This window comes from Polyergus mexicanus, unplaced genomic scaffold (genome assembly GCF_030449975.1).
Source record: "Polyergus mexicanus isolate NDT 795.1 unplaced genomic scaffold, iyPolMexi1.0 SCAF_2, whole genome shotgun sequence".
NCBI lineage: Eukaryota > Metazoa > Arthropoda > Insecta > Hymenoptera > Formicidae > Polyergus > Polyergus mexicanus.
The window spans coordinates 13,686,912-13,701,402 of NW_027223322.1; the positions used below are offsets into that span (position 1 = coordinate 13,686,912).

Below are 14,491 nucleotides of genomic sequence, written 5' to 3' on the forward strand. Positions count from 1 at the left end.
GGCCCGCAGTTGTCCATGTGTAATCTAAAATGTCTTAAAAATGTCTCAGATGTATTAATTTTTTTTTTTTTTTTTTTTTTTTTAGAAAATAACATTACAAATATACTTTTTTCTTACTTACGGTACGCCGGTTGCGATTAGTTTGCACGTAGGATTCACTACGTGCAAACTAACCGCCAACATAGGACGCGTTCACTTAACGACCGCAACGCTCGCGAGCATTATCTGTCTTTGTTTAACTTTCGGTGAACAATAAAGATGAAATGATATGTGAGCGTTGCGGTCGTTAAGTGGAGCGGGCCCGTAGCGATCAGCCAATCAGCAATAAGGCTGCGGTCGAGAAGACACTAGAGATGCTTCGAAGCATCGCATTAACCAATCGGAATAAAGAAATCTTTATTCTTTGTGGCCTGATTGGTCAACCAAACGCTTCGAAGCATTTCTAGCGTCTTCTCGACTGCAGCCTATATAGGACTCTATATAATATCGGGTGCATCCGGGAATTGGGGAATTGGAATACGGCTTAACCGGACTTGGGGAAATTGGCCCAGAGAAGTCTGTATCTGTAGTTATTAATTGTACGATTCGCGCATGCGCGAGGACATACATTTATCTAGAAATTTTGGGGAGTGAAACTACTGTTCTTATTTATACTGTGTGTAGTAGTAATCGTATCAATTATGGATCCGTCAAAGAACGAGATGCAGACCGAGCCAACGTTGATCCAAAATCTGTCAGCAGACCAGTATTCGAGGTGCGAATCGCCAAAGCGCGGCACCACGCTTTCCACCAGCACCAGCAGTTTTGAGGCGCTGGATCCGCATGATCCGAACTTAAGTCGTTTGGCGAACACGATGTTCGAGAAGACAGGTGAATATCTGCAAGAGGAGCTCATTTCCATTCACGCAGATTATCAATTGTTGGAACGCTTAAACAAAGAAACTATTGCCAAGTACACAGAACTGAAGATTATTTCGTCCAATGTCGTGCAATCATTGGATTCTCTGAATGAGAAGTATCAAAAGTTAAAACCGATTTTGGATAATATTAATCAGATTGATGATAGTGTCAGCAAACTGGAGCAAGCTGCGTATAAACTCGCAGCATATTCTAAACGTCTTGAAGCCAAATTTAAGGATCTCGAAAAAGAAAATACAAGAAGCAAATAAGGTTATATAATTGTAAAGATATAAAACGTCTATATATGTATTTATATGTAATAGACAGAGAGAGTATGTTATAATGTCAGAACTATTTATTATCAATATAAATAATTGTATAGAGAAAGAGAATATAGGAGCTTTTCAACAAGCAAATACAAGTACAGGTACAATGTCACACAAATGGCAATTGAATAGAAAATTTTTAAATTTCCGAAAATGTTTCTATGTGATAGCCAATTGTATAATATTGTATCTGTTTTTACACTGAAAAACTGCCTATATAAGCGATGATGAAAAGCATATTTTCTTATATTATATTTATTAATATATGAAACCATAAATACATTTTACTAAGATTCTATAAAATTGTGGTATTGCGCATACCTTTGCATATCACACAATACTTGGATCATTCATGTCAAAACCGGAATTTAATTTTTAGATAGGTAAAGAAATAAAATTATGACCAGTAAAGAACATTTATTTTTCAACATAATCTTTATTTACATCACATTTTATTTTTGCCATTGATGTACCAGTGCATTAATACTGGCAGAATACAAAGAGCTGTCCTGACATCTGAACTACTGTAACACATATCTCTCAGAAAATCAGGGAAAAACTGTAAACAATAGATTTTCATCTGTTTGGTTCCTCGAAGAAACATTTGGCCAAGTCCTTTCAGTCAGAAAATGACCTTAAAATGTGAGTATTACAGTGATTCAGATATCAGGACAACTCCAACTATTCTGCCGGTATTAACACATTGGTACGTCGATGGCAAAAATGCTGTGATGTAAATGGAGATAGATTATGTTGAAAAATAAATGTTCTTTACTGATTATAATTTTGTCTCTTTACCTGTCTTAAAATTAAACTCCAATTTTTACGTGAACGATTCAAGTACAATATATAAATTTTATAAATAACTTAATAATTTTATTAAATTTCCACAAACTTGATCTTTTCTTTTTTGCAATATGTTGATGCAGTGTGCCTGAATAATTATGATATAATAAGTATAAATACAATTAATATAAATTAAAAATATCCATATTTGAAAAAAAAAAATTAGTTACGTTATATATATATATATATAGACACACACACAGAGTGCCCCAGGACTCGAAGTCATTAAGGGCGTGTTATTGAGATCATTTAGAGTTGAAATTTTTAATAAACATATGTCTATGTAAATGTTTCTTAACAGAACTACAATCATTAAAAGTTGATGTGAATATTTAAAAAAAGAAAGAAGACATTTAATTTAACTTGTTTATTTACAAATGTATTACAAATTCTGTTCAAAATTATCTCTTACAGATTCAACAGAATTTTAAATATGGCAACGCAAATAAGAAATTCTGGCATGGTGGAGCAAGCTGTTACATTACTTTTACGCGAGACAAGACTGTATTGAATCTGCAGGAGATAATTTTGAACAGAATTTATAATATATTTGTAAATAAACAAATAAACAAATTAAATATCTTTTTTCTTTCCTTTTTCAAATATTCACATCAACTTTCAATGGTTGTAGTTCTGTTAGAAAGCATTTATGGACGTATATTTATTAAACAATTTCAATTCTAAATGACTTCAATAACACGCCCTTAATGAATGAACTTTGAGTCATGGGTACACTTTCTGTATGTGTGTATGTGTGTACACACACACACGCGCGCGCGCGCGCAAACGCACGCACATACACACATTCATACACTTGATTTAGCATAATTAAAGTATGATTAATTGTATGATTATTGATAGCAAATGTAGGGTTAATGATTTAATACATAATGTTAGATTTGTTTCTAACATTGACAATTTTACTGAAATGATAAGTATAATAAATTACACACACACACACACACACACACATATGCGCGGAAAAAGAAATTGACAAACAAACATAGCATACAAATAAAATATTTAGAATATATAAATATAAGACTTCAAAATTGCATTGTCTTATAGCATTAAAATGTCTATGTCACTATGAGTGTAAGAGTTCGATATGCTCTATTATTATGTTCCAAAATGAACTTCTAAAATATCATAATATATAAACATATTCATATGATCATAATAAAGCTGCATTGTTTCTGTAATTTAATTACTGAAACAGATTAATACAAATGATATTTAACAGTCTAAGAAATTGCCAGCCATTAATAATTCTAGGGCGATTTCGGGTGCAATGGGAAATTCCGGTATTTCTGTACTGCTATTTGTGTAGCGCACTTTGTAAGTAAAATACATGCAGACTTTTTGCAACACATGAGACCTACAAAAAAATATGTATTTGTTTAAACAATTCGATTACACTCATATCAGTACAAGAAAACAATATTATTTTATATTATTGAAATTATATTTTATATTTATGAAATTAAATTATATTTTAAAAAATAAATAAATAAATAAATAATTTTATATTTTATAAAAAAATATATAATTATATTTTTAAAAATAAATATAATATAAAAATTAAATATGTATGTTTACTATATTTTGTACACTTACGGAATTTCTCGGAAATTAACTTCATTAGCTTCATTCTCTGCAAACTGTCCAGGACCACTTAACATAGCTTTGATGGTACCGCTTGTTAATGCGTGTTCTCTTTTAACGATAAACTCATGTCCATCACTACTGACCAGTTTCACATACATGGCATTTGGGCCCTCACAACCCCCATAAATAGGGCCAATCTCTTGCTAAAAATTTCAAAAGATCAATTATAGTACTCGTATATATGTTTCAATTTCTTTTACATTAGGATTGTATAATATAAACTGAAAACAATATAGATATAAACGGCAGGATAAAGAAAAGGAATCCTATCTAAGCAGCAAAATTTAATTTGGATAGATAGGTACCACATGCAGGTCTTTAGATGATCTGCCCTCTTCTTCTTCGGTTTTATCGACACTTGCTTCTCCATTGGACTTGATCCAAAGAAATTATTATCAATTGATTAATATTTTAATTTACCATAAGTTTTCAGCTTTCCAGAAAAGGAATGGATAAAATGTCAACATATAAAGCAACCCAAAAAAAAAAAATATATATATATATATATATATATATATATGTACATTTTTATCACAAAAAAGTATCATTATACATCCCAGTTACCACACACAGCAGCATTACAACATGCAAATAAAATTGTTTTACATATACCTTTTCAGCCTGCATATTCACATCGGTTGACATGTTTGTTATCGTGTGCAAATATTTTTCTAAAACAAGACAAATATAAATGTGTATGTATATTATAAATATATAAGCAGGTAAATTATATATAAAACAAATATGACTAATGAAGCATAAAGCCATTGTTAATAAAGTTGCATGGAATACTGAATTATTAGACAATGTGCAATAATTAACAATATCAAACAAAATATTCTGTATAATAAATAATGAATTCTCATTATTCAAATAGCTTTTAATAGCAATAGATTAAGTTATGTGCTAAAACAAATGTTGCAGAATGTTTCACAAAATATATATAAAAAAAAAAGTTTTTTATCATTCCGACATTATTTTACATTTGTAAGCATACACTATTGTCAATTTCCTATTTATCACTAAGTTAAGTAAAAATAATTTGCTATTGCATTATCATCATGGCTATTATACCAGTGCCTTTGTTATTGTAAATACTATCTCATCATACTGCTGGCTAGTTGATTCACACAAATATATATATAAATTATATATTACGAAATTGCAAATAACTTTACATACCTCACACGCAATAAAGTTTGTTCTTTTGTATAGATTTTTGTCTTAAAAAGATGCAATATCACAATAAAGTTTCGGTCGGTAAAAGTGACTGAGAATGATGGGCAAACTCCGAATTAAAGACACCGGCCGCATTCAGCAAATCAGCAAGACTGTGTTCGAAAACCGTTCCCTAGGACGGAAACATGAAAAGTGAAAAGCATTAAAGCCTATCGCACAATGCTAGGCAATAGCAATAGCGATAAGCGATATCCAATGAGAGCACTACTTTCTCGAAAAAGCAATACTCTCATTGGATATCGTCTATCGCTATATATTGCTATTGTCTAGCACATTGTCCGATAGCCTTTAGCATTGAAACAGATTTCTATATATACTAGACTGCTAATTCCTGCAAAATATATGGCCCCGAAAAATATATATACAACAACACATGCGCACACAGCATACACACACATGATTCTTACTTAGGTCACGCATGTGTAGATATTTACTTCTCATACATGATACATACTATACTTTTCGGGATCAATTTTTCGGTCAGTATATAAGGGTGCATCCCAATGAAGGAAGAATAGCGGAACGGAACAGTAACGAAAAGGAAACCAGATGGAAGGTAACCAATCAGAATGACTCCGTTTCAATTCCGTTCCGCTTTTTAATCAGTAAGTTCCCCATGGCACGGAACCATGGTTACAACATCGTTACACCGCTACGGCAGACAAAGCGTTCGAAAAAAGTTGGAAATATCTCGAAATATCTAAAAAAATATAAGTTTTATAAAAAACTGTTTTAGACAAAAGTTGTAAGATGTAAAAAGATGTATTTACTGACATTATGAATTTGATCTTGGGTGGCGTCGCCAATGCGCACCGAACAGAATCGGATTGTGTAAACTTCGGTGGAAACTAGACTAATGTTACATTGGCCAGTCTCTGAATAGCGGGGATGCTAGTATATCCCTATATAAAATTATTCTATAATTTTGTACATCTCTTTATTTATTAACAAAAATTAAAAATTTTGTTAACGCATTGCTTTTCTAATATGTCATTGTCATATAAGGAAATTTGAGTGTATACGGTATGCTAGAGGATATCTGAATAAAGGAAATAATTATTTGTTTGAGTGTATTGCATATGAAAAAAATAATAAATTTTTTTAAACTTTCAATTATATATATATATATATATATATATATATATATATATATACATATAAACACAACTAAAAAAATATAAATTACTATAACGTTCATTTATTACTACATTTTCCCCTTGCTGGAAAAATGGACATTGTATATGTATATCCATTATACATTCGTTGCACAGTATTACATTAATGAATAATAAAGGTTTGTTTAGGCGATTTCATAAATTTCTTGCATTTTTCCGCAAAAGCTATCTCTTTCTGAAATAATAAATAATAATTATGATCTCTTTTCTCTGTCAATATTAGAAATATTAAAACTCTGAGACTAATAAAATACTTTCACCTATATCGATTAACACTTCAATTTTAGTCTAACTAATTAATTCTGAAGTTAGAATTATAATCAAATCAAATAATATTGACGAGCCTTGGCGTGATATTAAGAAATTAAAATCGCAACAATCGCGCAAAGGTTACCTTGACCAACTCCTTATCAGGTATCCTAGGGTATGGACCATATGGATCTCTTCTACCTTTATCATAATCCGTAGCGATCATTATATTTAGATGTGTAAACAGCAATATAAATGTAATACCACCAATATTTTGCAAAGCCATTATTAAACAGACAAAAAATCACAAAATAACCAAATTATTTTGTTCGATCGAGACGAGAGAATAAGCTCTTCTCTTATATCAAGATACAGTGTTACCAATACGATTATAGTTCGCTTATACAATTCCTAAACGGTAATGCGTCTACAATAGAGATTTTAAGCCCTAAGCCTTAAGAAATTGACCAATCACAGTCAAGTATGAGAAGAATACTCGACTATGATTAGTCAATTTCTTAAGGATTAGGGCTTAAAATCTTATTGTAGACGCCGCTTAAAGTTATATAAAGACATATACATTATGATACGCTCAAATCCGTATTGCAAGTGTTTTCATTTTTTATGTTGACAAAAACCAATGTCATCATTAATATTTTTATTAATCCAATATCGAAAAATATTAGAACGGATATTAACGAGCTTAATGCCCGTATCAGACTACGCATTGAAAATTGAAGATTGAAGATTAAAGATTGGAATTTGACTAATCAGAATAAAAGGGACTAAAATTTCTTTGTCGTAATTGGTCAAATTTCAATCTTGAATCTTGAATCTCAATCTTCTATGCGTAGCCTGATACGATACGAGCTTAAGACGATCTTGAATATATAAGAACAAATTATGAATGCCGGTCTTAATTCCAATATCAGACTACATATTGAAGATTGAAATTTGACCAATCAGAATAAAAAGAACTAAAATTTCCTTGTCCTGATTGGTCAAATTTTCATCTCAATGCATAGTCTGATACGGGCTTTAAGCCTTGTGTCCACGATACTAAAACTAGGTCCGAGTTTTCGAACCGAGAAATGTGTAGCCAATCAATTTGCAGCTTTTATGGAAAAGCGGCAATTTTATTGGCTACACATTTCTCGGACCAAGATTTCGGGCCAAGTTCTAACATCGTGGACACAAAGCTTTAGAAATGGCGACTTTTGTATTACATTTACTATCACTGTCAGCAGTTTAATATAATATACAGAAATATATGACATACATTGAACTATATACCGTACTGGAACGCGCACGGCTCTGCTGATTGGCGACGAGAAATGTGGGATTGCGAGAGTTGTCGCTTCTCAGATTTGTTCTTGTCTATCCAACTACGTCGACCACGTGATCAGATATACTGTCCGTTCTAAAACCATTATCATAGCTTGATGTGCAGTTTTTTAAGATACACTTTATCATTTTTCATATTTATTTTAATTTTCTGCTTCTTAATGTTTTCAACCATCTAGCATAGAAATAAATATTCGCGTGGTATCAAAGATTGGGTGTGATCTAGTGTGATTGCGTGGCATAATGGATGTCTTCAATCATGATAGTTCACGGTAAAAAGAGACAGCTCTGAAAAGCTGCAGCTATCCTTTAGTGGCCGCGGTAGTAGATGGTGGGGGCTTGGGGACATAGCGCCGTGCGCATTCCAGTATGGTATATAGTTCAGTAATGACATATGACCCCGCATCACCCCGCATTTTTAAGTAGACACAAAGTGTGAGTCAGATTGCGATCATAGAAAAAGTGTTTGATATTTGACATATATACCAAATTTTTCATATATATCTCGAATATGACATCGTTCGTAGCAGATATACTAACTACAGCAGGTAATGTTTACATATAACGGTGTGTGTATATGTGTGTATTTAAATAAATTGCCAAATTGGGAAATCATAACTTCGAAGTATCAAGATTTGAACATTGGTTTTTTCAGATGTTACATAAATATAAAATATAAGTTTTATTTGTTTATTTTTTTTTTTTATTAGTTTAGGAGATATAAATTGAAAATTTCGTCAAATTATAGAATTTATTCTGATGGAAAGATGAAAAGATTTATGCAACAAATCAGTCTTTAAAAAAAGCCTCATTTTTATTAATTTTTGCAAAATATTTCGCATTTTAATTGTATGTTAGATTTATTAATTTAAGGAGACAAAACAAAGTAAACAATAAATTAAAATCTTGTGTAGAGCGGGTCTGTATGCTAATCTTTGCAAATATGTATTTTTAATGTGTGAGAAATTTACCAATTTAAGAAAGCAAGATATTTGTGCAATGCATAAATCGAGATTAAGTTTATCGACAGAATGTTTTTTAGAGAGTAAATAATTATTGAACAAAAAATTTTCTTATTATTTGGTATTAAAAATTGATAAGTACAGCAAAAAATTTAGAAATAAGGTATATATTAATAAAACATGAGTTTTGAATTAATCTACATGTACGAAATTTTTTTTTGATATCTGAGGGCTATTGAAATTGTACAAATAAACAACAGACTCTGTAATTAATCTTGTAAAAAAATCACTAGTGCCTTATTCTTTGTTTTTATGAGAAAAATATTACATGTATAATATAACAATTTCTAAAAGTTTTACAAAAATTAAATTTTCAAAATCAAAATTATACTTGCTAAACTCTAATAAAGATAAAAGAAATAAATAACTTATTATTCAATATAACGTTTAAAAATAACATAATATGTTATGAAATCTTAGTACTTTCTCTCTGGGTTTATGATAATTGTTCCCCCAAAATTGTAAACAATCAAGTCTTTAGTAATTATATATTCTTTAATAAATCTATAGTTTTTATTTTTATTTTCTATATTTTTCTTTAGAGAAATTATATATACTCAAACAACATTTGATTATAATATTTATAATAAAGATATAATTATGGTGATTGTGATAATATTTTACTATACAGGGAAACTTGAAATAGTAAATCTTCAAAAAAACATTGCTGAAATACAGAAACAAATAACAAAATTAGAATATGAAGTTAAAGACTTTATGGATGACAATTATGTTGAATTCAGTGCAAAGTTAACAAGAGATGTGCACTTAGTTAAAAAGACTGAACAGCTACTAAAAGAGATGGATACTTTGCAGAGCAGGATAAATGATCAAGTATATCATCAGCATCTATTATGTTATTTAAACAGGATTAATAAAATGAAATTTTATTCGCTTTTATTATATAGGTCAAAATAGAGTTACCTGGTTTGACGAAAGAATTGAAAACTCTCTCTCAAAAATTAAAAGAGTCAAACATTAGTTTGAAATTATCCCATGAGTTGATGAACTTACATGAATATATAAAATCTATAAAAGGAATGCAAGAAGAAAAACGATACATTGATACTGCAAAGACTCTACAGCAAATGCAAATTTTATTGGATAATCCTCATAGTTTTCTACAAGATCTTGAAATATACTTGGCGATCAAAGCTCAATATTGCGATCTCTTTCGCTTGTACTCGATAAAAGTGTCCAGATTGTTATACGATTGCATTTGTTGGAATAATGATGTGAAAGACAGCAAAACAATTACCTCTATTATTATCAAAAATGACTATGACAACATACAGGAATTAATACAAGGATTGCATATCATCAATAATCTTGAAAACTTCTTACAAACATTTTTAATGAACTTGATGAACCATATAATTAATCCCATCATTCATGATCATTGTTCAGTATATGTTATCAAGGAAAGAATATTTACCATCGAAATATTAGAGAAAAAAAAAATACCATGTTTCAAAGGCGTACTGTACAATTTAAAACTACTCTTTAAGTTTCTTCATCAACATCTGAATCTGGCAGTAACAGATAACAAAACTTTTCTGAAAAGAATGCAACCGCAACTGCTAAAGCAATTATCACATTCTTTAACAACAGATTGTATCTCATACACCATCCCAACTTCTAATGCGAATCTAAAGAATTTCGAGCCTGTCATCGAAGCAATTAATGAATTTCAAGATTATTTAGTTCAAATCGGTATTTGTGCCTATTTTCAAGATGAAATAGTTCGCTTTATGATACCAAGTAATTTGACAATGTAAAATTTCAGAATTTCTTTCTAAGGATGAGCTCTTTTTATCAGAATACACAAACAATATTGACAAACTTTTCGTTGATAGAATGTGTCAGGATTTATTAGTCAAAGCTAGAAATATAATGAAGAAAGACTTACATGATTCTGTTCGATGTGAGCTACAGGTACCTATTTTATTAAGAGAATAGCAATCTGATTTTTTTTTATTTTTACTTGTCCTCTTTTTCTTGTAGGAACCACCTATACTTATGAATAAAATATTCGAAAATAATTCTGAGTTGTTGAATGAGAAAACGTTACGGGATATGTCATTTCATTTACCGAAATGTCAAATCAGGTACATTACAACAGTAATTAATTTAAAACTTCCTACTCTAATATTACAATCATATTGAATTGGCATCAGAAGCAAAAAATTGTGATTTTTTAAAAATATTATATTGAAATAAATTAGTTTATTTGCATGTCACAATTTGCATTTATTAATGTACATTGATAAAATATATTAGGAGCTTTTTTTTTTTTTTTTTTTTTTTTTTTTTTTTTTTTTTTGTTTGCGAATTAATAAATACCTCTGTAAATCTTGATCAATTTTCATAAGAGATTCATTTTAAAAATATAAAATATATACATGTATAGATTGAGTTATATGGACATTTAATAATGTAAGGTAATAAAAAGATATATTTTTATATTTCATGTATATTGCAAATATTATTTTGGAAGTATATTTTATTATATTTTAACAACTTATAATATCAAATAATGGCGGAGAGAGATATATGCACAAAATTTGTTTTTAACATATTTTTTAAATAAGAAAAGAATTCATATTTTCTTGCTTCTCGTAATTACATATATCGTTAGTGGAAAACCGAGTATTAATATATATGAGTATATAAATTACAAATCTTGATAACCTTTTTTCCATATATAATTTTCCACATACACATATAATCTTGTACAAAAAAATGAGTATTAAATGCATTTTAGCAAAAGTGCACAAGAAATACTGGAATTAACGAGGACAATATTAGACGAGGCTTGCAATACTTCAGATGCTTGTGCCAGTAGATTATTTTATACATGTAGAAATATATTTGAAATGTATGTCGGCTTGGTACCTGAACATCATAAAAAATTTTTAGAAACTATACCGCAGCAAGTTGGTAAGACATATATAATAGAATGAACTATTCTCATGAATATAAAATTAATATACAATTATGTTTAGCTCTGTTTCATAATAATTGTATGTATCTTGCCCACCATCTACTTACATTGGCGCATGAATATAAAGACAAATTTTCGAAAAATCTACAAAAAATGAATTTAACATTCTCGGATCAAGTCGCGATATTCCGAGAAGTCGGTTCGCAATATTTTTTAGAACACATGAAGTATCAAAAAAATATAATTTTTGACATCATCAAAGATTCAGGTTTATAATTAACTTATTAGCTATATGAAAAAAATTGAAATAAATGTAACAAGAATATTATTTATTTATGTATAGGTTTTTCGGGATTGGGACAAACATCTGAGTTACATCCTAGCACCGAGCGTGCTTTAAGACAATGCATCAGACAACTGGAATTATTGAAGACAGTTTGGCTAGAAGTGTTACCTGTAAACATCTATTGCAAAGCTGTTGGTTAGTCAATTTAATGCATTTTATTATTATATTTTAATATACGTTTTTAATTCTTCATATCAATCTCTCACAGGATGTATAACTAATTCTATGATTGACGATTTGGTGTCAAAGGTTATAGCTGTTGAAGATATTCCAGTTAATGTAGCAACAGAACTAGTAACTTTATTCAATATGGTGGTAAAACGAACACCCGCGATATTTCCTGTAAGTATATAATGAGCATAACATAACAAGATATAATATAAAAATATAAAAAAAATTTACAAGAAAAAGATTTGTCGCAATATAAATTTTTATTGCCATTTAATGTCATAAAAATACATTTAAGATGATAAAGATTTGTTCAAAGTAGCAGTATTCCAACTGGTCCCTGTAAAAGTTAAACATTAAAAGTTAAATGAGAATATTAATTTAGTTTAATAAAGCAGATACATACTAATTCCTATTTGATAGGATCAACAGATACAACAGCATGTACATAAATGGGGAAAATTTTTGGAATTAATTAAGATACTTGGTGCATCACTGAAAGAAATCGAAGTTAGATGGGGAAATGGAAAAGGATTATTAGCGCAGGAGTTCACTGCTGCACAAGTTAAACAACTGATCCGAGCATTATTCCAGAACACTGACCGAAGATCTAATCTTTTAGTCTCTATAAGATAAAAAAAAATGTCAAATATATATAAAAAAGTAAAATGTATAAAAAATATAACAAAAAAATAGTTAAGTTTGTGTCCATTCCACATCAAATTTAATATATAGGGTGTCCCATTTTAATTTCTCCGCCCCCCCAAGAACTTTTTTAAGAAAAAGTTGTTTGGTTTGAAGAGGGTCATCCGATGGTGATCTTCATTTAATCTTGAAACAAAGATTAGAATGTCATTTCAAGGTCAACTTTATTTTTTTTTAATGGAAACCCTTATTTTTTACTGCATATTCTTATAGTTCTTCTTGAGACCTTTTTAAAATATTATAATAAAATATTTTTCGAGTTATCTTATTCAGACATATAAAATATCTCGTAAAATATTTAGTTTTTGATTATCTTACCGTAATACTTTTATATATACACCTATCCGTAATACTTTTTTGAAATGCATGTATTAAAAATTAAAAGGAAAATGTATATAATCTAATCAATTTGATACTATAAATGGAATACTGGTTGTACAAATATATTTTAAAGTACTAATATATATATATATATATATATATATATATATATATATATATATATATATATACAGAGTGTCTGTTCATAAATGTCCGAGCAAATATCTCACAACTGATTGAAGTTACAAGAACATTTAATAAGAGAAAATTAACACAGTTTTTAGTCCAATAAAGTACATGTAAAACAATTTTCTTTTAGTCATAACTTTTTCACATTATGAAGATCACCATCGTTTTTTTAAATTGAACTCCCTATTTTTATAGCTCTTCTTGTGACCTTTTCAAAACACTATAATAAAGTATTTTTTAATTAAGTATTTTTTTAGTTATTTTACATTTTAATTTGACATATTTTGATATAAAAAATGAAACATCTCGTAAAATATTTAGTTTTCGATTATTTTATCCTAATACTTTTATGAGACAAATCAATTAGTATATATTAAAAAAAATATATATATATATTGTAAACAATTACATACTTTTTCTTAAAAACAATTATTTTTTTTATACTATTATTATTCTGTGTATAAAAGCATTAAGGTAAGATTATCGAAAACTAAATATTTTACGAGATATTTTATTTGTTATATCAAAATATGTCGGATTAAGATGTAAAACAACTAGAAAAATATTTTATAAAAGAAATACTTTATTATAGTGTTTTGAAGAAGTCTCAAGAAGAGCTATAAGAATATGCAATAAAAAATAGGGGGTTCTATTTAAAAAGAACGATAGTGATCTTCATAATTTGAAAAGGTTACAAATGAAAAAAATTGTTTTATATGTTCTTTATTACAAACTAAAAACTGTGCTTCTCTTATTAACCTTTCTTGTAACTTCAATTAGTTTGTTTTTTAAATTTCTCTTATTAAGCTTTCTTGTAACTTCAATTAGTTGTTAGATATTTGGACATTTATGGACGGACACTCTGTATATATATATATATATATATATATATATATATATATATATATATATATATACGTACATATAAATTCACAATTAAAATTAAAGTATAATAAAAAACAGATTAAACTTAAATTAATATAATAAGCAATTATTTTATCTTTTTGTTTAATTTTAAATAAATTTTAGCAAAAGAATATATTAAGAAT

At 28.8% G+C, this 14,491-nt stretch overlaps 3 protein-coding genes across 7 annotated transcripts; 2 read left to right on the top strand and 1 right to left on the bottom strand.

The window, feature by feature from the left end:
- The first annotated feature begins 608 nt into the window (after positions 1-608).
- On the top strand, positions 609-3,529 carry Blos2 (biogenesis of lysosome-related organelles complex 1 subunit 2). Its single transcript, XM_070310270.1, has 2 exons — positions 609-1,170; positions 2,487-3,529. The coding sequence occupies exon 1, from the start codon at positions 681-683 to the stop codon at positions 1,167-1,169; it is 489 nt and encodes a 162-aa protein (XP_070166371.1). The 5' UTR covers positions 609-680; the 3' UTR covers position 1,170; positions 2,487-3,529.
- Positions 1,360-5,088, bottom strand: Eloc (elongin C). 4 transcript variants are annotated; one of them, XM_070310292.1, is made up of 5 exons: positions 4,815-4,870; positions 4,353-4,411; positions 4,046-4,114; positions 3,690-3,883; positions 1,360-3,450 (listed from the first exon to the last, which is right to left on the bottom strand). In XM_070310292.1, the coding sequence occupies exons 2-5, from the start codon at positions 4,383-4,385 to the stop codon at positions 3,309-3,311; spliced, it is 438 nt and encodes a 145-aa protein (XP_070166393.1). In that variant the 5' UTR covers positions 4,386-4,411; positions 4,815-4,870; the 3' UTR covers positions 1,360-3,308. The 4 variants fall into 4 exon arrangements, with proteins under 4 accessions (XP_070166393.1, XP_070166384.1, XP_070166411.1 ...); XM_070310283.1 differs by lacking the exon at positions 4,815-4,870 and adding an exon at positions 4,923-5,088 and having other exon boundaries at positions 1,361-3,450; XM_070310310.1 differs by lacking the exon at positions 4,046-4,114 and having other exon boundaries at positions 1,361-3,450; positions 4,815-4,865.
- Positions 5,089-7,955: 2,867 nt separating this feature from the next.
- On the top strand, positions 7,956-13,153 carry Zw10 (Zeste-white 10). Of its 2 annotated transcripts, XM_070310324.1 has the most exons (10): positions 7,980-8,295; positions 9,401-9,603; positions 9,678-10,482; positions 10,556-10,704; positions 10,774-10,877; positions 11,534-11,709; positions 11,775-11,981; positions 12,057-12,194; positions 12,268-12,401; positions 12,651-13,153. In XM_070310324.1, exons 1-10 carry the CDS (start codon positions 8,259-8,261, stop codon positions 12,861-12,863), a joined length of 2,166 nt encoding a protein of 721 aa, XP_070166425.1. In that variant the 5' UTR covers positions 7,980-8,258; the 3' UTR covers positions 12,864-13,153. The 2 variants fall into 2 exon arrangements, with proteins under 2 accessions (XP_070166434.1, XP_070166425.1); XM_070310333.1 differs by lacking the exon at positions 11,775-11,981 and having other exon boundaries at positions 7,956-8,295.
- The last annotated feature ends 1,338 nt before the right edge of the window (positions 13,154-14,491 follow it).